At 44.3% G+C, this 19,268-nt stretch overlaps 1 protein-coding gene across 3 annotated transcripts in view; it reads left to right on the forward strand.

Annotated features, from left to right (window-relative positions):
- Nucleotides 1–19,268, forward strand: part of farp1 (FERM, RhoGEF (ARHGEF) and pleckstrin domain protein 1 (chondrocyte-derived)) — a 54,505-nt gene that overhangs the window by 31,871 nt on the left and 3,366 nt on the right. Inside the window, exons 6-24 of one of the 3 annotated variants that reach the window (XM_041965816.1) lie at nt 64–161; nt 1,454–1,568; nt 3,725–3,872; nt 4,119–4,214; nt 4,297–4,463; nt 4,544–4,612; nt 4,711–4,786; nt 5,197–5,407; nt 12,149–12,351; nt 12,758–12,847; nt 14,779–14,912; nt 15,794–15,875; nt 16,008–16,069; nt 16,388–16,563; nt 16,651–16,781; nt 16,862–16,930; nt 17,012–17,101; nt 17,222–17,304; nt 17,559–17,671. In XM_041965816.1, coding sequence (XP_041821750.1) covers nt 64–161; nt 1,454–1,568; nt 3,725–3,872; nt 4,119–4,214; nt 4,297–4,463; nt 4,544–4,612; nt 4,711–4,786; nt 5,197–5,407; nt 12,149–12,351; nt 12,758–12,847; nt 14,779–14,912; nt 15,794–15,875; nt 16,008–16,069; nt 16,388–16,563; nt 16,651–16,781; nt 16,862–16,930; nt 17,012–17,101; nt 17,222–17,304; nt 17,559–17,671 — 2,213 coding nt within the window. The remainder of the gene's footprint in view (nt 1–63; nt 162–1,453; nt 1,569–3,724; nt 3,873–4,118; nt 4,215–4,296; nt 4,464–4,543; nt 4,613–4,710; nt 4,787–5,196; nt 5,408–12,148; nt 12,352–12,757; nt 12,848–14,778; nt 14,913–15,793; nt 15,876–16,007; nt 16,070–16,387; nt 16,564–16,650; nt 16,782–16,861; nt 16,931–17,011; nt 17,102–17,221; nt 17,305–17,558; nt 17,672–19,268) is intronic. The other 2 variants (XM_041965818.1, XM_041965817.1) reach the window with 2 other exon arrangements.

Raw genomic sequence — 19,268 nt, forward strand, 5'->3', positions numbered from 1 at the left:
CCACACTGTCCTTTCTCTCTGTCTGTGTTGTATCGTTCATCGTCTCTGTTTTTCTTTCTCCAGGTATCTGTTCGCCCTGCAGATTAAACGCGACCTGGCCTGCGGTCGTCTTATCTGCAACGACACCAGCGCTGCCCTCATGGTCTCTCACATCATTCAGTGTAAGTGCATGACATGCACGCACATGTGCACACACATATAAGCAGTGTGTGGTAGGAGGAGCGAAATAAAAAGAAATTTAGCCTTGTGGCTTTCTGAATGAGACACTTTTTAGTTGCTAAGGTGCTTCTTCTCATGTCAGATCAGTCTATAAAAATCAGGAAAAAGAGGTTGTGGCTTTTTCAAAAACAGTTTCAAAAACCACCACGATCAGACCGGCACTCGCTCTCCACATTTTCAGTTTTCCTCCAGACTAGCTGCAAATGTGAGGCAGCAGAATTTGGCATCTTATTATTTAAATTCGAAAATATAGAAAATCTCACTGTGACAACAAACATTGTAACATGAAATATGAAACAACGCTATAACGGCTTGATTTAAGGCAGCAATTTTACATTTTCCCCCTCTGAAAAGGGCTTTAGTCTCACTGTGGGGCCCAGTGTAATGAAAGACCCTGAATGCTTCGCTTTGAGGAAGACAATAAATCACCGAACCCATGACAGATATTCCCTTTGGGGGAATTTCAGCAGCGCTTACTGTACTATGTCTTGTGTGTCGCCGGTTCAAGTTTAAACCAGATTAGCTGAAACTTTACTGCACAAATGACAAAAAAAGCATCGTTTCAAAGCTCAATATATTAACTCTTCCAGTAAAACTGGGGACAGGATCTCACACATGAGCTCACTCCGGCAGGGCAGATGCTTTGCCGGCGTGAGACCGAGCTCCCGGTTCAAGCTGCTGAAGGCTTCGATGCGTTTCCCTCCTGTCGCTCTCCAGACACTGCTGCGCAGAAAGCACCAGTGTTCCCTCACGCACGTCACCTGCAACGTTCTGGAAGACATTCGACTGTAATGAGTTTCACCTGCTCGTCGAGCAGCGTGTAGGATGTGGGATTTATGGATTCAGTTCAATCTTGCAGACAGCGGCGAGCTACGGTGCAGCATGCTAAAGAACATGACTCGGTTGCCTTGGTAACCGCCGGTGCCGTGCCTGTGTGTGTGCACCTGCGGGTGGTACAGTTTGAGGGTCTATTGTTGGTGGTGTTGGACAGATGGAGACACATGCAGCACATTTCATCTGATCATCAGTAACAAAGAGTACAAATGAGATGAATTAGAGCAGAGAAGTTCAGCAGAGTAGATTTGCTCTTTTGTTGGATTTGCTTTCGTTCCTGCAGTCTTTTCCTCAGCGCATCTTTTTTTAATCATCTCTCCTCACCCCACGTCTCCAATTTTCACTCCAAATAAATATTGAATTCTCACCCTTCTGTCACCTCTCTCTCCCCCTCCATCAGCCGAGATCGGAGATTTCGATGAGACGCAGAGCTGGCAGCATCTCCTCCACAATAAGTACCTGCCCGACCAGGACGCCATCAGAGACAAGATCACCGACTGCCACCGCAGCCATGTGTGAGTTGTGACACGCATGTCGACGCAGGCTTTCACTGCGATGCACAGGCTCACAGGCAGGCTTTTTTCACTCAGCATGGCCGTAAAAACAGCTTCCACTGGGTATCGACATAAAATATTCAATGTAAACTTCAGTATCCCAGACATACGGAAGACATTTGGATCAATTATTATCTGTGTTTATTGGGCTTTAAAACAATTCATAGGCAGGCTTGTAAAGACTGACATGTTTACAGAAAACGCTCTCTCTCATCACGGTTTGCTGTCAGGTTACCAGGCAAATGCTGGTAAAATATGAGAGCCTGGTAGATTTCAGACACAAAATAATGATTTTACTCTTGAGCAGCTGGTGAATTTGAACATTTATCTGTCTGGCTGTTAGATGAAACTTTATTTCCCACCCTGGTTGTTTCGTTCATCACATGGGCAAGCCTATAACACATATATGAGGATATGTGAAAGTTTAATTTCAGGCTATTTTAATCCAGTTCAAATTGTGTCAACAGGAAATTATTCTCACAGGACATTATGTCAGATTTTCCCGGTAAAACATAGCGTAAACCCTGCTGTGTGTAGTAATTAGGGCTGCTTTAATTATAGAGCAGAGAGTTGACGAAATATCTTCAAATCACTTGTTTTGTTGAACAAACTGTCCAAAATCCAAAGTTATTCATTTTACATTGATATAAAAATGAGAATAGCAACAAATACTCACCTTGTCGAAGTTGGAATTAGCAAATATTTGCTATTTTTGGTGACAATGTTATCACGATTTTGATCATTTGACTTAGAGCTTCATCTCTAATAGTGATAAACCTTCATACTTTATGCAGAGTTGTATAATTTAGTGTTTATTGTATGTGTTTTATCTCCGCTAAAGATCCCCTCCAGACATGTTTTAAGGCATTGAAAGATCTGCTGCTTTGAGAAATAATTTGTCAAATAATATGGTTTTTACATTAAAAAGTTATTTAGTTAAAAATCCATTTACTGTAATTGAAAAAATCCAGAATCTGTGAAAGTATGAAAATATATTTAATATGAAAAGTTGAACTACAGGACACAGCATGTCTAAAAAGTCCTTTCTCAGTGTTTGTGTGCTGGAGGCTTGAAGTCTAAGCTGCATACTGGGCCATTATTGGCCTACAGACTAGTTTTATATCAGAAAATCACCTGATGGGTGTGAAAACTGCTTCATCCTGCAGCGTGAAGCTCAAACATCCAATGAGACACAGCAGCTTTAGCACTGTTTACATGGAAATAGCACGTCAGGATTATCCTTCCATGGAAAACAGTACTGAGCCAAGCTTTATTCTGATTGGGGATCAGTTTCTGGGTGGCACTTAGATTGAAGGTGTCGGGAGAAACACTTTTTCATGAGGCACACATACTAAGATATTTATCTGTTTATTCAAATGTGAACTCGCAAACACACCCATTACACAATTACACCCAACCCATAGGTCTCTCTGCTGCAGAGATGTTTATCTCTTTAATCACAGCTGCTCTCACACACACACACACACACACACACACTCAGACACTTTTAATCTCTCCCCCGCAGAGGTGGCTGTCCACAAACATATGACTTGGCACCCCCTCTGTGCCCCTGGGACCACACATTCAACACACCTCTCCTCTTGTTGACATTATAGCTGTGCTTTCCCCACCGCTGTTTGCAAACACATGACAAATGCATTTCCTTGTTTTCTGGACACGTAAATTCCCCTAAAACCCCCCCTCCACCACAGAAACCTGCTGAAAACCACACCACAGACTTGCCTCCTCTCTCCAATCCCTCGCCCTCCCCGAGCCGACACAGGAAGGAAGTGGCTAATTCAGCAGCTCATACAGGAAACAGGAAGCTATTTTCAGATTTGTGAGGAAACAAACTCCTTTCTGTGGCACATTTCTTTCCGCCCACAGTGGGCGCTGCCATGTGATCCTGTGGTGTATTTTAAGAGTGTTTGTTGTTTCCGCGCTCACAATAAATCTGTAATAGAGACCTGGATTGGGTCACGTCTAACATCCAGGAAAGTGTTCAAGGTACATGTGTGTGCACTTTATCTACAAGCTAGCAGAACAAATCATTAGACACTAAAAACGAGAAACTTTTCATGCTGATTAATGGATTGATCATTCACCATCCTCCACAGCGGACAGACTCCTGCAGTGTCCGACTACCAGCTGCTGGAAATCGCCCGGCGGTTGGAGATGTACGGCGTCCGACTGCACCCAGCCAAGGACAGAGAGGGTACTAAGCTCAGTCTGGCTGTGGCGCACACCGGCGTGCTGGTTTTCCAGGTACAACCATAAACATCACACTCCATGACCTACTTAAGAGCTAAAAATTATGCTGTTATAAATCCAAAATAGGATGAGATGGATTTCTAGGAATCAATTTATCCACATTTTGGGGCATGCGGAGTAATGCATGCTAATAAGTTGTCAAATAAATTTTGGGGGAAAAGTTCTTGCCGTGTTGTGGTCCACTTTGTCTTCTCAGTTGTAAGGTGATTCATTGTTCATCATGTGTTCTCCTTCACTCAGGGCTACACAAAAATCAACGCCTTCAACTGGTCCAAGATTCGCAAGCTCAGCTTCAAACGCAAAAGGTTCCTAATTAAGCTGCGAGCAGACCCCACTGTAAGTACATAGAACAAATTTATTTGTAGTTGCATCTGTTCTTCCCTGCGTCCATACTCACTCCTGCCTCTTCGTCTTCCAGCAGAATGCCCATCACGATACGCTGGAGTTCGCCATGGCCAGCAGGGACTGCTGTAAGATCTTCTGGAAGATCTGCGTGGAGTATCACGCCTTCTTCAGGCTCTTCGAGGAGCCCAAGCCCAAACCCAAGCCCATCCTCTTCACCAGAGGATCCTCATTCCGCTTCAGGTGGGGAGAGGACAGAAAGGGAAGCATGTGAGACTGCTATGTTTGCGTTTGTGTCTTTAATTTGCTCTTTCTGCCTGCAGCGGCCGTACCCAGAAGCAGATCATTGATTATGTGAAAGACTCAGAGGTCAAGAAAGTTCCATTTGAAAGGTGAAGTTGGAGAAAAGACGCAAACCTGGGATCAGATTTCTGTTTTCTGATTTAGTTGCACATGTTTTGACCTCATCTGCTCCCGCCTCTCCTTTCAGGAAGCACAGTAAGATTCTGTCCAACAGCAGCATGTCCCCTCAGTCGTCCTCCTTCAGATCACAAGTGCCAAAAGAGGTGATAACACACTTTAACACCAACAGACACTGACCTTTATTCAGCCACAATCTTGTTTTTTTTATTTGCATTTGCGTCTATCTCTTATTTTCCTGCTAACTTGACTTGTTGGACACATTTACAGGCTCTCTGTGTCTGTTTTTATTGCTTCTCTCTGTATAAATCTGGAGGTGCTCTGTGGCCTTAAGTACAAAGCTGTTTTTGTCCTCCAGGGACTGTGTGTGTGTGTGCGTGTGTGTGTGTGTGTGTGTCTGTGTGCGTATTGTCCAATCTGTTCCCGTAAATAACAGTCTATTCTAAGTCAGTAATTCACCATAATGAGCCCAGTTGAATAGGAGATTAAAAAGCTTCTCCTTTTGTCATCACTCCTCTTTCTCTCTGTCTCCTGTCTTCCCTGTCGTCGTTTGCAGAGTGCCATGTCTGTCCCATTAGCAGACCAGCCCGACTCAGCCAGGCTGCTCCATAAAGCTGAGTCTAATGGTTCAGAGGAGCCGCCAGCCGCCGCATCCTCTGCCAACGGCTTCCATGATATGCTGGCAGCGCCTGGATCAGAGCCGACTCAGTCCCGACAGAGCCACCACGGTACCGGATCAGCACCGGACCCGCAGTTCCTCAACCCAGGTCCATCCTGCAGGGCAAACAAAGGCAGCAGCTCCTCTATTCCTTACATAGACTGCAGCGACATAGACAGTGAATGTGATGTGACCAAGAACAACAGGGCCACCAGGGGCCACAGCAATGCAAATGACAGCAATGTGGATGATTGTGTATATAATGATAAGCATGGGGGTAGCAGTCACAACGGGGGGCAAGCTGGGAGTCTGTTTGGGGTTGTAAATGGGTTCTACCACACCAATCACCAGGGGCTGATGCAGCAGCATCAACAGCAGGGTATGACTGTGCTGCAGCTGCAGCAGCAGCAGCAGCAAGGTATGCTGGGTAATAGAAGCACTGTAGATCAGTCTCCAGTCTCAAATAAGTTTAATGTGAGTCACGAGCAAACAGATGATGAAATTTTGCCCAATGGCGGGTCATTTCATGGCCACATGCCGCTGCACAGCACGCTGCTGGATGAGATCTTTCAGGGTCGAGACAAGCGAGGTGCAGCTGTAGTGCGACCGTTAGGAACCGGGACCCGTAGTCAGTGCTCCAGCCCGGTGATCAGCAGCTTCCACCACCGCACGAACTCCCTCAGTCACGCCGAGATGACAAATGGTCACATTCAGCCGCGCTCTCGTTGGGACGACGGTGGGCATTATTTCAGTAAACGTCCGGGAGTAGTTCCAGTGGAGACTCCCACCGTCCTGCCGTCATCCCACATACCAAACCACTACGGTAGCTACTCCCCAATCACCCCAAACCGCACACCGCCACATTTTGCCAAACCTTTTAACAACAACAACATGAGGAACCGTTCTGATACCGATCCGTTCATTCTCAGCCAGCTGACATCCACCCCCATCCACCGCCACGACCCTCATCGCTCCGGGTTGCACGCCCAAGCCCCATGCTCTGCCCCGGTGGAGCGAAGAATGATAATAACTAACGGCAATCATGCAGGGAACCTCGTGGTTCCGGGTCATGCGCGGTCCAACACGGTGCAGCGGTTGTTCGGCCGTCAGGGTAAGCCCGGCAACAACCCGACTCGTAGCAACCTAAACCAGCCGGTCCAAATGATCGACGGCTCCACCAGCAGCGGCACCGACACCAGCGACACGGAGTCAGACACCGGGAGCAGCGCGTACAGCCAGCCCTTAATGTACGGCAATCCTGTTGCTGTCAGTTCCATGAATTCGGTGAACTCGAACGGCGTGAACTCGTCCCCGCTGCCTCGTAGCAAGTTCTCCTTCGGGAGTCTCCAACTGGAGGAGGGGGAGGATGGCGAGGCAGAGGAGGAGGAAGGGTGTTACCGCTTTAATGAGGAAGACGTAGGAGGTCGGGTTTTCAGCTGTTGAGGGGTAAAGATGTGCAGGAGGCTCGACCTCACGTTAGGCGTCATAATGCACAGTCAGTATAATCCTGCTGAAAGAATGTAAGACAACATCAGTGAAGGATATGACAGATAAACTCTGGAAAGCTGGAGAAGTGTTCAAACTTAATCATCCAGCTACATTAATGAAGACCATGACAAACGTCCCATTAATAATGATTATTGAACTAGAAGAAGTACCTTGTTACACTATCTTAGCTGTGATACACCTTATATATCAAACACATTTGGGGAAAAGGTTCTAACATATTTTTGAGATATCTTGTGGGTTTTTTAACTGTAAATAGAATCACCTGCCCTACTTTTAGACGTGTCGATAACACACATTGTTTCCAAATCCCACAATCTACATTTTTGTGTTGAATTTTGTATTTATCCTAACTTCACACTTCGTAAAAGCTTTGGCTGGATATTGGTCAATGGGGTAATCAATCGTAAAATCCCGGAGGCACCTCAGCCAGCTTTCAGCGCAATGTTAAAGAATCAGAATCAGCACAGGTAATGTTTTAAAATCTTCCTTACAGCGTGCCATAACTTAGAAACTGCATGTTCAGTGTAGATGTATGTGCAGATGAATAGAAATGGGGAAGATTATTTCTGCAGAATCGTAGCTTACTTTTGATTGTAGCTTACTTTTGTAAACGATGTCTGCTTGTTGTTGAGGTATCAAGGTGTTGGAGCAAGAGATAACTTCTGCGGCATTGATTTTAGGGGAAATGTGACACTTGATAGCTGTTGAGTTGACCAGGATCTGCTCATTTCCTCCTTATAGAACTCTGTCTGTTGTGATGATGTTTCCCCATTTGTCGTCCTTGTGTAGCTTTGACTCTAAATCAGACTTTTATAATGATTTGACTGTTGTCTCGTGCAATAGATGGGCTTTAAGGTGGTAGCAGGAGTTTATTGAGGGATTTCAAGGGGAAGTGATTGGAGGTGTTCTGTACAGTTTGTCTTCAGAGCAGTCTGTGGTTGTTTGGACTGACTGAGAGATATTCCCCTTTAATTGTACAGTATTTTGGAATGGTTGGTAGGGAAGGGATTGTAGCGTAATACACTTGACTTGGTAGAAAAATGTGTTCAGGGTGTTCAGCTGCGGGGGTCTGCCGGAGGAGGGATGCGGTAACCAGCGGCCGGTCTGCCTTCTCATTCGGTTTTGGCCGAGCTGACGTCCTTTTCCTGGAGCACTTTTTTAATGCTTTCATTCGATTTCTGTCTGTCTGTCGTGGGCAACTTGCACTGTTATTTGGATGTTTGTGGTAGAGACTTTTTGTCATGATTCTCTTTTGTATTTACCATTAGCGGGCGTATAGATTTGCATCAATTCAAATGTTAGGGAGAGTATGAACCTTTTATATGTGTATTTTTGATAAGGACTGAAGCTCCATTTGCCGATTCATTATATGCTTTCACGCTTCTTCTGCTGGTTGGTCATGGGCTTTTTTCACTCTTCATTTCTCTCTGTTGTTCTTTCTTTCCTTGACGGTTTTCCGCACACAATAATCAGCCACACCAACCATCGCCCTTAAACCCGCGACCATCCATGGCTGTCTGCTTTGCTCGGCTTGCACGACAAGCACACAAAGAGAGAAAAGGTGGCTCACTGTTTTCTTTCGCTTTCTGTGGATGCTGTCCTCTCTTCTGTGACAGTGCTGTTTATTGACGGTGTGCCGGCCCTCCATCCTCATCACTGTCATCTGCTGGCTGTCTGCTCTGCAACTCACCCTTCTTGGTTTTCACTGCGATGAATTGGGATAAACTTCAGCAGATCTAGTTCATAAGAGGAACTTACACTGAGCTGTGAATGATTGGCTCACACTGCATGGATACGCTATGACTCAGCAGTGACATTAGGGTTCAGTCTACAAAGTGATCTGAGAGCTACTCGGTCTTCCTGAAACGAATGTTCGCACTCCATGCTTTGTAAATGCACTGTTTATGAGCATGTTTTCTGTTGGTGGTTAAAAATGCTGTTTTCTCACCGTTTCCTTTCCTTTCCACTGAGTGCATGTTAACCAGGCAAGCAAAGCCCCTGCTGCTTTTCTGTCATTCTGCTCGGTTTCTGCTCACTTTGTCGCTCTGTCATGGGGCTCAAAATGGTTTCCAATGTTTAAGAGTGCATTAAGTGCAGTGCAGCACAAGCTTCACAACTCCAGAGATGTTTAGGTTTCCTGTTTTTCAGACGTTTTTTTTCTCTTCCTGCACTGGAAAGATTAATCATCTGCACTCTGTCTTTTTTCAAATATTTAGAAACCATTTGTGTTTCCTCACTGTGCACGAGGGCAGAGGAGGGCTGACTCAGCTCCAGTGCTCCTTTAACAGAGAGCGAGAAGGCGAAGGTAGACAGACACAAGTCAAGTTAAGCTTAATGCAAATGTAAGTGCAAAAAAAAAACAAAGATATCTTTGAGTGAGGTGGAATTTTATTTTGCAAGGTGTGAAAGTCTGAGTATTGTAAGGAGATGGACACACACACACACACACACACACATGAATACTGGAGCTGAGTCCACCTTGTCTTCCCTTTCACTGCCTGTCACCAGACTTGCAGCAAGTCAGCTTCCATTGAGGCTTTTTGTTATGTTAATGTGCTGTACAGACAGTAACAGACTGATAGGTTGTGATTTTGTGATTATTCACACTGTAATTTGTATGTTAATGAAGTTAATCAGAGCCAAATTTGCTAGATTTACTTTTAAAGTAACATGAACTGTGATGATGTGATCGTATTTGACTGATATCAAAGCAAATCGTTCAGCATTTTGGAAAATGCACTTAATCAATTTCTAGCAGAGAGCTGGATGAGAAGACCACTCGCACGTCAGAAAAAAAACATATGAAGCTACTGTCAGTTAGCTTAGCTTAGCACAAATACTGGAAACAGGGGGAAACAGCTAGCCTGGCTCTGTCTGATCATGACGAAATCCATCTGTTAGCAGCACAAAAGCTAATTAATTAACACTTTATATCTTTTTTTGTTTGATCTGTGCAGAACCTAAAGTATAAAACATCAGGTCATATTTTTGAGGATTTTGTTGCCCTTCTTAACTTTGCATAGGCTAGTAGTTTCCCCCTATTCCCAGTCTTTATGCTAGGCTAAGCTAACAGGCCTTGTATTCACTGTAACAGAATCACTCTTCTCATATAACTCTCAGCAAGAAACTTGAGCAGGCAAATTTCCCAAAATGTAAAACAATTTTCTTTCAATTAGATAATCAAATTGGTATAAGGTGGCGTTGTAGCATCACATCTGTGCTTCTCTTTCTGTTTACGTAACACACTTTCTACTGACTGACTGGCTTCTTTTGAAGGAATAAACCGGCTTTCTGGTTATTTCTTATTTTCTGGTTTGAAGATTGGCGACAGTTTTAATTTGCATATCCAGTATTTACATGCCAAGACTGTTGCACATAGTTTATGATGCGTGACAGGCTTTACAGCATCTCGAGAGCATAAAATCACAATCGATGCTGAGCATGCAAAGGTTTAACTGCTGCCGATCTCGATGAAGAACTAAAAAGTCTGTCTGTTCCCTGACTAACAAGAGACATTGAAATGATCGTGTTTCCCTTAACGCACACTGACTTTATGGCCTAAAGACACACTGACTTCGCTGGTTTTCTTTGTCACTCTTGTAACGCTTTGTATTCCTGCACACCTGTCCTTTTTATTTTCATCACAAAACACCTGCTGGATTTTATTTCTTGTGACTTCTTTGAGGTTTTTTTGCTTTGCCCTTCATCTCTCTTTTTAACACTGTAACTGATTTTGTGCACTAGTGTCAATAAAAAGCAACCTTGTATGTTCGAAGAAAAGGGACTCCAGACTTTTCTGTAGAGGGAGCCGATGTCCAGCTACCCGTTGCCCCACCCCTCACACACCCACCTACCCTCAACCTGCTCGTGTTGTGACCCCCCCCCCCCCCACTCGTGTCTTGTGTTGTGGTAGCTAGACCGTAGAGTAGAGGTTGTTCGTTTTGTTCGATGTTGCGCATGTGCACACTCGATTCGCCCCGTTTGTGTTTGTGTCTCATGTTTTCTAGCCTCTGTTAGCTCGTTGTTTCACGTGTTTTTTTCTTGTAGTAGTTTTTAGTTTTTTTCTGTCTAGTGGTAAGTTCTTTTATAGCATCCATCACAGATCTGCACTCATTGGTTTTACCCATGATCCAGTTTGGTGTATAACAGTGGACTCTTTGGAAACTTTGCAACTGGGCAAGTATACAGTCACAACTTAGTACCATGTAGAAAACCTCTGTAGTGACTCTAGCTGTAGTGAAAACTTTTTGTTCTTCTGTGCTGATAATGATATTTTCCCTAAAAGTTACCAGAAGTAGATTTCAACTACAATCAGACCAGACTCCCTTTAAAAAAATTACAATTTTAGGCATAATCACAACTAGCAAGCAGATGTCTATAGAAGATCACATCTGCAGTGCATTGTAAGGGTAATGGAAAAGCTAATTCATAATGCAGCCATCATACTTCTTCACTTAGAGCTGAAATGATTAGTTAATTCATTGATTAGTCGGTCGTCAGAAAATGAATGCAACTGTATTGATAATCGATGATCATTCAGTTTGTTTTTGAAGCAAAAATGAAAACCAATCTCTGGTTTCAGCTTGTCGAATGTGATATGTTGGGACATTTTACGGACCAAACGATTTAATTGGATAATCTGGAAAATAACCGACAGATTACAGAGTGCAGATGTGCCTTTTCATCATTTCCTTGCTCATAACCTGGCAGCTTTTTGATAAGCATGACTGCATTATGTGTCTTTTTACTTACCTTTATAATGCACAGATACGACCTTTCCATAAACCGATTGTATAATCCATAGCTCTTTGCTAACATCTACTTAACATTTATTGTTATTTTTTGCGTCTTTTTACCCTTTTTACTTTATTTATAATCATATCTCTACTCTCACACAGAGTAGATGTGGACTCCTTCAGAGCTGAGGGATCGTGGCATTTTTGTCATATAGCGACCAGCTGCTCATTTTGGGTCCTGGCCCAAGGTTTAAGATTGATCACGTGGTGTTGTATAACCTTGAAATTCATCACCATAGATGTTGTTTACCTTGAGAGCAATTATTCGGGGTATGTGTTCATATCTTATCGCAGGAGCAGAAGCCTTTCCCTCCGCTGAGAAGTGTCTGAGGAAATAATGAAACTGTCACTCTAAGAATTAAACCATGAGGAAGATGGCAGTGAATTTTAATGAAAGCAGCTTTTTATATTGTTCATGTAGAATCTGTTTTAACTCTGTCCCTTATCCTCTCCTACCATCTCTTCTTATCTCACTCTTTGTTCTATTCCTGACCCCCGTCTCCCTGCCCCTTTTCCATTTTCCTATTTTCCTCTCCTCCCCACAGAAAGTCCCGCTTCAGAGGACTCTCCGGCGGGAAGTCCCCACGTGGTCGTCAATAGCAACGGCTTGGTAAATGGACAGGGGACGGGCAGCAGCGGTATCCTGGGTCCAGGTCCCGAGGGGCGGCAGCTGTCACCTCTCACCAGCCCGCTGCTCACTGACGCCGGATGTGTCCGCAACGATGATGAAGAGGAGGCAAGGAGGAAGGTAGGCATGCAGACAGGGGGAGGGAGGATTTGATCTGTACCTGGAAGTTGTGAACTTAACTCAGGGTCATAACAGCTGAGCCTAAAAATGAAGAACCAGTTCAACGTTTTGTTCCTTTTCTTTCAAACCCAACAGAATTTTGATGCACATAAGATCAAAATCCAGCTTCATACGTCTCGACCCAGATCATTTCCACTCCTTCTGGCTTCTAGCTGCTAATGTGGGCATTTTAATTCATTTTTAAGGGGAAACTATCGTAGATTGTTAAAGTAGTAGATGTCCTGCTGCCTCACAAAGGAAAATGTGCTGCAGAGCTGGATAGTCTTGTTTTGTTGAAGCTGTTTTCTCAGTGGATAGGTGAGTGGATGGACAGATGGATCGATCTCCTCTCTCTGTTTGTGTCCAGAAGTTTCCCACAGACAAGGCCTACTTCATAGCCAAGGAACTGCTGACCACAGAGCGGACCTACCTCAAAGACCTGCAGGTCATCACGGAGGTAAGGGGGACATTTCTGCACAGCTTCTTTCGATGAGCTCGTCTGGAAAATGTTTTTGAGTGTCGGTCTAGCCTCGTCTGTCGCTATGTGGATGCTAACTGCAAGGTCATTCTCGACTGCGTGTGAGAGACAGGGAGGGATCTTTGAAAAGCCATGTGTGTCAAGACCAGGAGCTGGTCTGGCCAAGTGTAAACACATCCCCTCAAGCTCACACGGAGAGACGGTGAACCAGGGTCAGCCTCTTCAAAGGCTCAATGCTGGAAAAGTGAGGCGAAGGTGGTTGAGTTTTGAAAGCTCATGTGTTGGGACAGTGAGTCACAGGCGGTTTGTGCAGGAATCAGCTGGAATCAGGATGTGAGTTTGGTGTTTTTACAGCCTAAATATCGGCAACGTGAGCTCAGTTTGGTCTTTTGAGAGCCAGGATACTGGGACAGGGAGCTTAAATTCAGCGCCCTCTTCCAGTATTTTTGCCTTTTTTGTATTCCCATCCCAAAAATGAGCTTTTATGTGCATTTATCTTGGCGAACAACTGAAGGCTGAGGCTTTATGAGCATTTATCTTGTGCAGGACAGATGACAGATGAAAATGCAGCTTCCAAGTGAGCACATCTAAGTCGCTTGTGTTTTTTAAATGACCCTTTTGTTGCTCACGATAAAGCAATGGCATCATTCTCCTCCCTTTAAGCCAGCAAACTCATATCTTGTTGGCTCTTTCAGACGACACAGACTGTTCGCTCCCGGCTCTTCGGTTTACAAGTAAAACCACTCAAATCAGCACAGAGGAAACACTCACTCTGCATCTTAAATCCTGGGATGAAAGTGCGGCTTAATGTGGGTCAGACATGTGATTCAACTTTGCTGTCTGTTCCGAACGAATGAGGGGAAAATCAGCCGCGGGAGGGTAATGAGTTAAGACCACCAGTGGGGGGAAACACCTGCCTGCTCAGGACCATTTCGCCTTAATATTACGACCCTGACTTCTGACCTCGCTGTGGAGGAAAAAAATATCACATTTCCCTGTCTCTCGTGTCTTTTTCTGCCTCTCAGCTGTTTTTCTTCTCAACAGTAGTTTCCACCCTCTTTCATGTGGGAGGAAGGCGTGCGCTGGCACTTTTTTTTTAAAAAACCTCTTAAATATTTTCTTTGGCTGGCACCACTCACGCCTCAGATCCCACACCCTTCCCTCCCTCCCCGTCTCTTTTCCTCGCTGTCACCCGTCCTCTCGCCCGCTGAGTGCTTCTGTGAAACAGCTGGACGGCCTCCTGTCTGCACTCCCTGTCATGGCCGCGTGTGATTTACTCTGAAAACGAATACACTGCCTCTGTGTCAGGGGTTGTAGTGCAGCCGCTTGGGTCCAGGAGGATCAGTGATCCTCGGTGCAGGGAAATGTCACTGTGCCTTTAAAACATGAACTTATTATGCAGGTTTAGTCTTGCTTTAACTCGGGCTGCAACTAATGATTATTTCCATCATAGATTCATTTCTCGGTTAATTCGTTCATCATTTTGTTTTGAAATATCGGGAAAGTCGAGTGTCGTGTTCAAATTGCGTCTTTTTGGTCTGACCAACACTCCAAACCCTAAAAATACACGTCTTATGACCACATGAGACAAAGAAAAGTAGTAAATCTGAGAATTTAGGGTATTTTTGCAGCATAGACATGACTGCAATGATTAATGGATGATCAAAATAGTTGCAGTTTAATTTTAATTTATAGTCATATGTTGCTGCATTGTAGAGCCACTTATTTACTTCCCTTAAACTCCAAAATCACTCAAATTTGGTCTCTCTGAACTGATTTGATTTTGAGAACCACAGACCACAGATCTGATTTCTTGAAAGTGTGCATATCTTTTGCAAGCAATGCATCCTTCCTTTTTTTTTTTTTTTTTTTTTCCACACGACCAACATGTGTTTGTCGTTCTGCTGCAGTCCTTCCAGGGTGTTGTGGGGAAAGACGAGGCCTTCCCAGAGTCTGTTAAGAACCTGATCTCCACCAGCTACGATCCGGTCTACAAGTTTCACCAGGGATTCCTCAAAGAGGTGGAGCAGCGGCTGGCGCAGTGGTCAGTGTCTGTTTGCTGTGTTTGTTGACACCAAACTAGAAAGCAATCGATACAGCTTTTTCATCAGCATTCATAGCAATACATACTGCAGTTTGAACAATATTACATATATTTTTAAAATGCTGGGAAATGAAAATGCTACTTTACATCTGCTGATTTAAAGCAATTAAACAGGATTACTGGGTGTAAACAGAACAAATCCACCAGAAAAATGAGCAGGATTTTAAGACCAGATTAGTGTTTGGCAATTTGCTATCGTGCCTTAGCGAGACAAAAACAAAGACATTCACTCCCCTTTGGTGTTTCTGTATCAGTGTCCATATCATGTTTCACAATCACACACAGCCAAACAAGTCAAGGAAGCTGAAAACATCACTGAAAAAGGGGAACTAAGGTGATTTGAATCATGTGCAGTCGTTCATTTATTCAATCAGAGACAAATGGGGTAAATAATCAGTGAAGAATAGTTTGCGGTAGCATGATTTTTAATCACTTTTAAGTCACGTGCCATTTTAATTAAAATCAAAGACACGCCTTCACCCAGAATACAAAATGACATGAAAAGGCTGGTGTGGCTTTGCATGGGAACTAATGTGCTCATGCAAAGTCCTCATTTCCTCCCACAGGGTTCTTGTCTGTGTTATTTCTGTAATGACAGACAGGGAGGAGGCGACACACACACACACACACACACACACACACACACAAACAAAACCTTAGGAGGGGGCCAAGTGACTTGCTGGGAAGATGAATGGGATTGTGGGAATTGAGTAAGGATTTTCCATTCAAGTCAGGTACAATCGTAGCTCTGTTCTGACATCTACTGGTGAATCGACGTCACTGCATGTGGAATAAGCTCTCTCATTTCTTCTCTCTTTAAGGGAGGGTCGTTCTAACGCCCACATTAAAGGGGACTATCAGCGAATTGGTGACATTCTCCTGAAGAACATTCAGGGTCTGAGGGTAACTATGTCTCCTCGTTGTCTGTATAAGATTTGGATTACAGGTGTAGAAGTTATAGAAGTTTTGATTCCTATCTTTGCTTCTCTCGATCCATCTCTTTTCTGATTATTTTTCTTTCTTTTGCTTCTGCAGCAGTTGACGGTTCATCTTCAGAAACATTCAGAGTGCCTGGTTGAAGTGGAGCGGGCCTGTAGGTGGGTGAATGGAGGCTACTGGAAAGGCTAGCCTAACTAGCATGAGCTTTTTCCGAAGCGACATTTTAAAGGAAAAGTGTTTTATTTTTCAAACATCCTGCACAGAGCATTAAGTTTCAAACGTGTGTGAAGTGTTTTGTGCAACTCCTCATTTTAGCTTCATCCTCACTTAGATCACTACATGTTCTTCTTCAAGTGTGTTTCAAAGGTTATGAGATTCAGTCTGCATGCGCTCAAATCCTTCCTCGAATGCACAGGATAAAAAAAAAACTTTTATTTTATTGCATTTCACCAAACATTTTGAAAACCCTCGCTCAGGTCCAGTCGGAAGGCGGAGGCTCTGTGTCGAGACTTTGAGCAGCAGAGGGTTTGCTACCTGCCCTTCAACATCTTCCTGCTAAGGCCTCTCCACCGCCTGCTGCACTACAAGCTCATCCTGGAGAGGCTCTGCAAGCACTACCCGCCCACCCACGACGACTTCAGGGACTGCAGAGGTACGAGCCCGCCTTTCGTCTCCGCCAGTCCCCCCTTGCATGTCCGTTTGTTCTGCTTTTTCAGCCGTCTTTTCTGCACCCTTTCAGCGGCCCTGGCGGACATCTCCGAGATGGCGCTGCAGCTCCAGGGCGCCATGATGAAGATGGAGAACTTCCAGAAGCTTCTCGAGCTGAAGAAAGATCTGACCGGCATCGACAGCCTCGCCATCCCCGGGAGGGTGAGACTCTTGGCTGTTGCTGGCAGGAGAGACTGACTGACTGACTGGCAGCTCATTTTTGTGTGTTGACTTTCTTGCAGGAATTTATCAGGCTCGGTTGCCTCAGCAAGCTCTCAGGGAAGGGCCTTCAGCAGAGGATGTTCTTCCTGGTACGACATTTCCGCCAATTTTCAAAGTGAAGCTAATATGGGCGATAGCTAACATCCACTCCTACTCTTTTTCCTCTCCAGTTCAGTGATTCCTTGGTCTACACCAGTCGAGGAATGACTCCGTCCAACCAGTTTAAAGTTCATGGCCAGCTTCCCCTCTACGGCATGACGGTACGTGACCATAATCGCTTTCCAACATTTGAGATGCTTTAGTTTCGGGGTGTTATTCTGTTTTATTATTTTAAAAAGCTTCTATTTAAGTTTGTCGATGACTTTTGTGTTTGTTTGCAGATCAGAGAAAGCGAGGAGGAGTGGGGAGTCCCTCATTCGTTCACCTTGTTTGGACAGCGTCAGTCGGTGGTGGTGGCAGCCAGGTATGCACAAACTCACACATGCACATATCCACAGCCAAAACAGCATGTTTTGTCACAGAGTAATGATAAAGTTTTTTCAAGGAAAGAAGCAATTAAAGAAGAGAAAGTGGGCGGAAACAGAAGAACAAAGAAGAACAGTTTTAACTTCAAACAAAATTGATTTCCTTGCTCTGCCAGGGTTTGGTTCTCTTCTAATTAAACTGACCTATTCCTCCTGACTCTGACTCTTTTTCTTCCTCTCTGTGTGCATCCAGCTGTGCATCAGAGATGGAGAGGTGGGTGGAGGACATCCGGATGGCCATTGACCTGGCGGAGCAGAGCAGCAGCCCCAACACTGACCTGCTGTCCACCAGCCTGTCTGACAACAGTAAGTCTGCCCTCTGCTCTTGATGGAGTTCTTTGTTCATGCAGTTGCTAATTTCTGTGTCCAGGTAGTGTTGAACCCAGTATTTAATGCTTTGCCACGCCTCTTAAAGGGCCAGTGTGTAGGATTTAGGGGGATCTTCTCAAGCAGCTCAAAGAACAACAGTCACCTGACCAGCATTGATACTAACCAGGAAAGGTGCTAAAGATGAAGACAATCATGTTCTGGCCAATTGAAAACATGTTCACATCACTAAAAGATGACACTCAGCGGCAACTTTGTACAACCTGACACAATCCAACACAACTGCTGCCGAGAAGTTTCTTTTCATGAGGCTGAAAATGAGCGTGCAGCTTGTTTAGACACCATTTTGTAACTTTTTTTTCTCATTTTGTTGATATTCCTTGGTTTATAAGATCATTTTAGTCTTTTTTTTCATTCATTTCATGACCTTCGATTGAACTGAAGATTTATTTGAGTAGATATAAACGTGTGTTTTGCAACGTATGTCGTTGGTCTCAGTTAGCAAAAATGCCAGTCAGGCAGCTGTTACTCGGCAAAGAGTCGATATTTAAAAGTGGAAATAAATGCAGTGTTTGGAGTGTTATATTGGAGTGTCTCCATCTAGAAAGGATGTTTGTTTTCCTTAGTGTTTTTATTGATTTAAGGGATTTGAATCATCGATCCCAAATGGCTGCTTGTCTAATCTGCTAACACCTTCCTGTCTGCTTGATCTCAAAGTATTTCAGGTCTGTCTGAGACCCTGTGAGAACCAGAACTTTCAGTCGTAAAAAGTCCCACAGGAGAGTTTTCTCTGCAAGTGTTTCCACGCGGGATTCGACACTCATGGCGGCTGTTCTTGCCAGCTCAAGCTCATGTGACAGCGGGACTGAAATGATTTACTTTCATCAATACGTTCTTTCTTTAAAGGAAATGGATCATCTCTTTAGCTGCAGCCCACATAGCTGTGCACTTATATTTCAGTCCTTCCTGCCTTTCTTTCCCTCTGAAACAGCAGACGGCTGTTTTCAGCACCTCATGAATGAGCCCCCTGAATTGTTCCAGGTGGTCTTTCATCATATTTTTAATGTCACCTGATATATGTAGGTCCACGCCCCAGCTGTCACCCCCTTTTCTCTTCTTCTTTTGTCTCTTTCTTCATCTTAAATGCTTGTCACGCTGTTCAATGAAGTCCCCACCTGGTGACCTTTGGTGTGACTTCTCCATTGTCCCTCAGCTAAACCACCTGCAATGTACACTTATACCTCAAACGGTTAAAGAGTATTGGCTTACAAGTCACAAAAGGTTACTTTTTCTCATTTCCTTTGTCCACACTGCATTGAAATTGCATTGATCGCCATTTTTTGCTCCACACGTTGTTCTGTATCAAAGACCTGCAGCCAAAAAATGGCAGAAGTGAATATGTTTGTCGTGCTAAATGGTGAAATACAGTTGTTGCAAAGCTCACTTGGTTAGCTGTACCCAATAACAGACAGAGTGAATCCATTAAAGCAGAGCTACATCCAAATCTACAATCCAAAAGACCAAACCAAGGGTCGGATTCTGCAGCTCTGGAGCCAGTTATGCGTAACAAAACAAT

This window comes from Chelmon rostratus, chromosome 24, assembly GCF_017976325.1.
Source record: "Chelmon rostratus isolate fCheRos1 chromosome 24, fCheRos1.pri, whole genome shotgun sequence".
NCBI lineage: Eukaryota > Metazoa > Chordata > Actinopteri > Chaetodontiformes > Chaetodontidae > Chelmon > Chelmon rostratus.